General features: G+C 54.8%; 2 protein-coding genes across 2 annotated transcripts; both read left to right on the top strand.

The window, feature by feature from the left end:
- Positions 1-1170: 1170 nt before the first annotated feature.
- Positions 1171-6004, top strand: NGA_0693400 (amino acid transport protein; the record flags this gene model as incomplete). Its single annotated transcript, XM_005852582.1, has 12 exons — positions 1171-1191; positions 1547-1644; positions 2150-2239; positions 2642-2761; positions 2985-3081; positions 3443-3580; positions 3949-4057; positions 4292-4528; positions 4645-4864; positions 5048-5145; positions 5362-5497; positions 5623-6004. The coding sequence occupies 12 exons, from the start codon at positions 1171-1173 to the stop codon at positions 5915-5917; spliced, it is 1659 nt and encodes a 552-aa protein (XP_005852644.1). The 3' UTR covers positions 5918-6004.
- Positions 6005-6903: 899 nt separating this feature from the next.
- On the top strand, positions 6904-7458 carry NGA_0115202 (uncharacterized protein; the record flags this gene model as incomplete). Its single annotated transcript, XM_005852581.1, has 3 exons — positions 6904-6999; positions 7109-7179; positions 7311-7458. 3 exons carry the CDS (start codon positions 6904-6906, stop codon positions 7456-7458), a joined length of 315 nt encoding a protein of 104 aa, XP_005852643.1.
- Positions 7459-7807: the final 349 nt, after the last annotated feature.

The following is a 7807-nucleotide window of genomic DNA, read 5'->3' as shown; positions in this document are numbered from 1 at the left end:
AGGGAGGGAGGGAGGGAGGGAGGGAGGCGTCACGCTTTTTTCCTTGAGTTGGGGTTGTCTTCCAAGTCCAAGGCGTAAACAATCCCAATCAATCCTTCCGTTCTCCCTTCCTTCCCTTCCGTTATCGTTGTTCACCTTAAAAACTTCTAAGAACTGCCTTCCAATCTCATCCTCGCCTAGACGCCCCAGGAAAGCCACCGAAGTGCCCAGCCTGGCCAATCCACACGCTACGTTCGCGGGAGCGCCACCGAGACGATCATCCTGACCTCAGTATAACAGGATGATGAGTGCGCGGAGATATGAAGGTACGATGGAGTATAGGATTGCTCGTATCAGGGCTGATACGTCGAGCCAAAATTTGGCTGGACGAAAGGCAAGGGAGGTCTTTGTCGAAAACGTACCACGGGCAGATCAGTCGCCGGGTCACCACCCAAGGGTCCCAGACGGTCAACAAGGGCCTCACCGTAGCAAAGCACCTTAGGAGGCTCCATCCCCGTTGACATGGGCAGGCGGAGGCAGCGGGAGGGGGAGGAACTCGCAGCATGTGAGGATGAAGACGCTAGAAGGTGCGAGGACGTGAAAGCCTGGAGGGCCAGTAAGCAACAGGGATTATATAAATGAGCACACGTCATGCTAGCCCTCGTATAACTCGATACTGTGCTTCAAAACGAACCTGTAGGTGGAAGGGCATGGGTAGGAGGAGTGCCACTAGGAAAGCTGTTGACCACAGTGGAAAAACTCTAAAGCTTTTTGGTCCTTTAACTTTGAACTCCATTCCGCTAGAATCTACAGTGGATTCACGCTCCTCAATACACCTGTCGTTTGGAAAAAGCAGTTCAAGAATGGATGAGACGGCACAATAAGTTGTCGTTGATGCACATGCTTGAGTGTGACGCCATCATTTAATGCTCGCTCATGCCTTGTTCCAAGCAGTCCCGACTTTTCAAGATGCAAATATGACGATTTAAATGTTTCGTACCTGACTCGATGTACTTTCTTACAGGCAAAAAACTAGCAGAAGGGAAAAATACCGCTCGATTTGTTGGCTCACTACTCACTTGCGGCTCTTCTTCTCGCTCTGATTCGAGCTTGTTTTCATATTCGTGCCGTCCAAAACACGGGGGGCAGCAATGGAGGAGACTTCGAGACACGAAGAAGAACAATTGAAGAATGGAGACACCGATAGTCCGAGTGAGCGGTCTTTTCTTTTGCCAACTGCATTGGTGGTGCGTTCACTCTCGTCTGAAAGTCAGGTAGGACGGCTCGTAGGGCTGTTGGAAACTTCGTGGTCTAAGAGATCGAGGCGTTACGTCATCATTTTCGGAGATGTCTTGCACGTCCATTATTTAATGTAAAAGCGACGAGTACGTGCATGAAGGGACAATCACGACCGATAAGATAGGGAAGGCGAGCAGGAAGAGAGCAAACAGAAGGCGCTTGGCGCCTGATATGATCTCTCGTGTACCCAAACTCGAAAACATCCCATCACCACGTCCTCTCAGACACACTATTCTTCTCTTTATATTTTCCCTTACCCTCGTCTTAGTATGCGAGCCTAGGAGGCCCCGCCACGCCCTCCTGCTCTCCAGCGGCGGCTGACAAGGAGTCAACGAGACTGCGGAAGCGACCGAGGAAATTGCAAGGGTGTGTGGGGCTCAGTGCTGAGAGGCGCCCCGGGAACGTGGTCACGGTCTAGAGGAAAAGGGAGGGAAACAGCGAGGGATGCAGAATACGGGTTCCGAACAAGTTTGTCTTGCCGTCTCCTTTGCGGAGCTCTCATGCACTTTCAAGACTTGAACGTCCTCCCTATCTTACACGCATTCATCGTGTAACCCACAACAGGCGGCGGGCGCTGGATATCAATCTTTTGACAGCCTTGAACGGGCCGGCCTCGTTCGCGATCCCTTGGTAGTCGTGGGGGGTGTCTAAGGAGATATCTGGACTTTCAAGTGCTGTCACATTCCTCTCTACTCCTTGTCCGTCTTGGTCACGTATCCTTCCTTTCTCCTCCTTGCCAGCCATTGTCTTTTCTTTCTCCCTTTCGCCCTCCTTCGGCGCGCCCCATCGCCTCCACCCCAGCGTCTTGACGTCTTTGCCCTCCCTGTCCCCCGACCCACCTTGGCGGCAACTTCCCCGTTCCCTTTGACAGGGCCTTCCAGGAGGCCGGGCTGGCGGCCGGAGTGCTCGGGGTGCTCGCGGTGGCTTTCTTCTCGTACACCACCTTGCTCCTTCTGATTCGGTCCGTGCAAGGAAAGCTGGATGGAGGGGGGCTAGGCAGGGAGGACGTTTGCCTGGGCGGGAGGCTTGCGACAGCTCGCCTCCTCGCTGCTCGACTGTGGCCCGCGTGGGAGGAGGGAGGGCGTCGGGGCCTCACATCTGTGTGCGGGGGACGCAGGAGGGAAGGGCGTGAAATGATGGGCGTGGGAGGGGTCACGTCAGAGCCGTTGGCGCATTCCTGTGTTGTTTGTGACGAGCCTGAGGCTCAGACTGTATGCTACTACGTAGTTGGAGCTGTCCTGAGGCGTTTTCCCGGTCGCGTCTCGGTCGCTCGGCCAGAAGCAGATGGGATGTAGGCGCGCTGATAAATTTGTTTGAATGCCAGGGCTCTCACCTCCCTTGCCTTTTGGTCCCTCTCACGCAGGGCCAAGCGCTTCTTGTCGGGGGGTCCGCCCGCGCTGGAGGCAAGAGAAAGGATGGGTAGGGAGGATAAGAGGAAAGATGCGGGAGTGGAGGCCGTGGCGGGCGAGAAAGGAGGAAACGGGTGAGTGCGGGACCTGTTTGCGCGAGGAATGTGCACCGGGTTGTGATGGATCGATCGCCGCAGAGGGGTCATTGCATGCGCTTGGGAAGGGGGAGAGGGCTTCGAGCAACACGACGAAAGGAAAACCGAAAGCCAAGATGTGCGGCGGGGGAAGGGGGCTCTGGGGCTTAGGTGGGAACCAGAGAAAATGGAGGCATGATACCAGATATATTGTAATTTACAGGCTCTCGGAAGCGGCGTCGGCGGCTGTAACAGTCCTATCGTCCGTGCAGGACCAGGCAGGAGCGGGGCCTGCGGACCTGCAGCTGAGCTATGCGGAGGTAGGAATGGGAGAGGATGGAGACACAGGGGCAGGAGAGCGGGAAAAGAGGCATGCGGAGTGGGAGAAGGGCAAGAGAATTAGTAGCCGAGGGTCGGCAGACGCTGTCAGGCGGGGCTTGGAAGGGGAGGGCGCCGGTTGACGACTAGTGTCTGAAAGGAGCCGTGCTTGACACGAGAGAAGGCGTGAAAGTGTTGGGACTAGTGTCTGAAAGGAGCCGTGCTTGACACGAGAGAAGGCGTGAAAGTGTTGGGACAGCAGATGATCTCAGAGGTAGACCCGGGTCATGCCTCGTGCTCCACAACGTACAAAAAACCTCGCCGCTGCGTGACTCCATGACTCCAACACGGAACCCCCCCCAGGTGGCAGCCCTCGCCCTCGGGGCCCCGGCCTCCCTCCTCGTCAAGACGGCCACCTGTGTTTCTTGTCTGGGCGCCTGTGCCGCCTACATCACTTTCGTTGCCGGGATGCTGCTTCAGCTCTTTCCGGCATGGAGCGAGGTGGGTTCTGGACGGGTGGGACGATGGGAGGTAGGGGGAAAAGACGGACAGAGGGAGGAAAGGAAGCAAGAAGGGCGAGGCTTTGGCTGCTGCCGCCGTGGACAGATGGGGGGTATGGAAGGGACGAGGGACGAAGGGGAGGCTGCCTTGGAGACGCGTATATGCAGCTATGTCATGTTGAGTCTAGAATAGTAGATGGTCTTATGGCAAAATGATGCTTCGTGTCGTGGGAGGGCGGGCGACGTGAGAGCAACGGGCATCTATGCAGAAGAATCTGGAGGACACGGCAGAAGGGAGGTCGAAAAATTTCCCAGCATCCTCGCCTTGGCTTTGCTTGACCTCTGGCCTGCTCTCTCTCCCCTATTCAGAGGGGAATCCTCTTGGCCCTTCTGCCGCCCTTCGTCCTCCTCTCCTGGGTCCGCGGCTTCCGGCGCCTCTCCTTTTTGAATGTGCTGGGAAATGCCTCGCTCGTTCTGGGTAAGCCGAGAGGGGCGGACAAGAGGACGCTCGCTGAGCCTGGGGAGCACGGGACTGTGGTTCGGGAGCAGTGGGGGAAGGAGAGAGCTACAAAAGTGTCGGATAGAGGCCGATCAGGAGCAGGATGTTTTGATGGGATGCAGGGAGGAGGGCAGGTGGTGGGGATGTGAAAAAGTGCCGTGTCTCTCTCTTCCCTTCCCGTCGCCCCTGACCAAGCCCCGTCCCCCATACCAGGCATTATTGCCATCTTCCTCGACGGTTTTTCTCGCCTCGTAGCTCCCTCCTCCTCCACTTTTCCCCCCGTCTCGTCCTCCTTGTCCTCCGCTCCTAAGCCTCCCACCCCTACGGCCCTGTCTCCCGCTCCCTCCTCGCCCTCGTTTTCCCTCTCCACCCGCGGTATCCACCTTGTACGACCCCAAACCCTCCTCCTCTTTTTTGGGCCCACCGCCTTTCTTTTCGTTGTCCACTACTGTAAGTATGCAGGGTATAGCAAACACGAACGAAAGGACATGGCAGGGAGGGCCTGACGTAGGATGGGACTCAGGCCAACGGCCAAGATGCTGGAGTCTAATTCAAGGGTGGGAGAGCGCCGCGACCAAGGGAGTTCGAGCACGCACACGACCTCATGGCTGTGTTCGTCGACTTGCTCCCTCTCCCCGAAACCCAAACTCTTCCATCCCTCCCCTTCCTCCCTTCCGCGCTTTCAGGCGCTCTACCAATCGAATCCGAGGCGAAACGTCCCGAAGACTTCAAGCGAGCCCTAGGACTCTCCATGAGCCTCACAGCTGCCCTGGACGTGGCTATCGGGTAAGGGAGTTAAGGTTTAAAGGCGTTTATCATCATGGGAGGGGTAGTGAGAGGAAGGAGGGGAAGCCTCCTGCATCTGTTTCCCTTTTCTCAACTCTGCTCGCATCCAAGGTAGCCGTTGAGACGCTTAACGCTATTCCTTTTCATATCCAATGATTTGAACATCCTCGTCCTTTTCCTCAGAGCGGCTGGCTACATCTTCTATGGGGGACTGTCCCCCTTGGTGAGGGACCAGGCAGGGCAAGTGGTACCCGGATGTGAGCGACCCGTGTGCGATAACGGTGCGTATTGGAGTGGCCATGGTGCTGAATCTTTCAGGAGAAAGGATGAAGGACAGACACGTCCATGTGTGTTTCTAAGAAGAGCGGGCAACTGGACGCAAGAAGGACATCGAAGCCCAAGCGATGCGAGACGTTGGCATGGCTTCTCTGCCAGTTCGAGAAGGGAGTCGAGACCTTTTTGTTGACGTCTCCCTTGAATTTTCTTCCCCCTTTAAGTCCTCAAAAACATCAGCCCCGGACCCCTCAAAACTATCATCTTCGCCGCGTTTTCTATCAATCTGACGTTGACCTACGTCATCATGCTGGCCCCGCCTCGGGAGTACGTGGAAGAGGCGATGGTCCGAGGCGACAGGTACGCACGTTGACAGGAAGTGGAGAGTCGGGTCGTCTCTGGAGGGTGGCATCATTCTGCAGACGTTTGTATTGTGAACAGAAGCACCCCTTTAAAAGACCCACAACGCGTGGCTATCTGAACAGTATAATTTCAAGCAAATGGCAGCGAAATATATGGCGTTCAGTCCTCGTCATCTTCACCTTCATGGTCGCTTCCTCTGTCCATCAGTTTGGCCTTATCACTGCCTTTGTAGGGGCAATCACGGACACTCTGCAAGGCTTTGTGCTCCCACCCTTGATTTATGCTGCCACCTTTGCCGTTTGGATGCCAAAGGCAGAGAAGGCGCTAATGATTACCATGAGTACGCTTGGTATCGTGTTGATGCTGACCGCCACGTATCAGAATATGAGGGAGTTGGAGAACTTGGTCCTCAGGTAGTCGATTGATAACAAAGTGAATCTGTGCATATTCAAAGTAAATCAAGAAATTCAGGAATGTTCTTTTCCTAGTTGCTCAGAAAGGAATTAATTCTGAACGTGACCGAGATCGACTGTTCTATTTCCAAGCTTTTACCGCGGGCTCACGGTGGGATACTTGAAGCGGCAGCATGCGCAATTACTGTGCGCTCAAGCATCGCAGCTCCGATCACTCGCTGTCCCCTCCACATGGTGTGATACGTCCAATCTTCGAGCCTGCCCGCGCAATTGGGACCTAGAAGGATAATAATATCCGAGATGAGTTCCTAAATGCTCTGCTCTGGCCTTGATACGTGCCACAGCTTCCAGTCGAAAAGGTTCCTCTTCCACGTTTATTCTTTGATCCTTCTCAGATCCCTTTTCCTTTTTTGTGATCGACTTTCCGTATGCGTTCATTGTGAAAATATCACAGAAATTAGAGCCAAGATCTAGCATAGCGTTCAAGTCATAGGTTGCAGCAGACAAAGAAATGATATCGCCAATTATATGCGCGAGACAAAACATTTAAAAAAATCGAAAAAAAAATACCAATAGGCTCGGAAAAAGTAGAAACCGCTGCTTTCGTGTACAAATCGCTGCAGTGTCCACAATTTAGAGCCCGAATTCATATTGTCATGAGAACTAGTATTATTACTCACCGTTAATTGATCTGGGCTGCGCGGATGCTCTTGATTTCCCCCATTTTCCACTTCTCTCAGCTCACCGGACGCGACACAAACACAGGACTAGCACTCGCCCGTTGGCGGCGACTCGGGAGGCACTTGTGTTCTTTTTTCATCCATAGCGTTTGGGACGTCACCCGTCTCGGCAGTGTGCTTGTCTAGATGACCCTGAGGCTCAAATAGGAGAGCATACGAGGTGTCGCGGCCCACAGAGCCACCACATCGATCCCCTCCTTGAATATATTTATCGCCCACAATTTATTCCTTCCCCGGTCTTTCCAACACAATGCCCCTACAGATGGGCAGCGACGATGGTGAGGAGCAGGATGAGAAGCACAGCGAGGCCTTAATCCTTGCGGATATAGAAACTTTGGCTTGTCGGGTGAGTAGTGGGGAGGAGGAGAGGTGGTAGATGAGATGCGGTTTGAATGTTGAGGATTGCTTACGCCTCTCATTTTTCCGATTTACATGCGCCGCTTTTCCGCCTACAGATCTCGGTTGGTGCTATATTGAGGCCTCAGTGCGACGACCTCTTAAAAGGCTTCGAAAAGAGGATGATCGGGTAGGTTGATATCTCCCTAACGCCTTCAGCGAAGGGGGAGAGGGGGAGGGAGAAAGGCAAGGGAGAGGAGAACAAAAGGGTGCAAATGTCACCGCAGGATGTCGTACTCATGTGAGCTGCCGCAATCTCAGGTACGAATCCTCTTTGCGGGAACTGGCTGCCACCTCTTCCACTTTACTCGCCCGCATCGCCGCGCTCCGATCGCACGCGTGGGGAGTCCCCCAGATGCCTTCAGCGGGCGTCAAGGGAGGGGAAGGCAGTGGTAAGCTCAAAGCATAAAAGGGTCAGGCAGCTAATATGGCTATAATCCGCGATCATTTTGCTTTCGAGAAGCCAGAGGTTTCCAGCGCGCCCCTCACTCGCCCGGCCCCTATCCTCCGTGTGTTTTCTTCCCGCACCGCACGTCCTCCCGTCTCACCCCGTTCCTCCCTCCCTTTCCATCACTCCTTCATGCCTTTTTGCTGTTTCTGGTCCGTCAGCAGCCATGGATGGGTCAGAGCGGGGGGGCAGGGAGGCCGTGGAGGGCTGCCTGGAGGCGCTTGCCATGCAGGTTCGGGTGCAGCACAGCCAGGTGGAAGGGCTCGAGCTGGGGCTTAGGTGGGAACCAGAGAAAATGGAGGCATGATAC

This window comes from Nannochloropsis gaditana (genome assembly GCF_000240725.1).
Source record: "Nannochloropsis gaditana CCMP526 unplaced genomic scaffold scaffold1073, whole genome shotgun sequence".
NCBI lineage: Eukaryota > Eustigmatophyceae > Eustigmatales > Monodopsidaceae > Microchloropsis > Microchloropsis gaditana.
The sequence above is the reverse complement of the archived record's forward strand: the minus strand, read 5'-3'. Positions and strand labels throughout refer to the sequence as shown.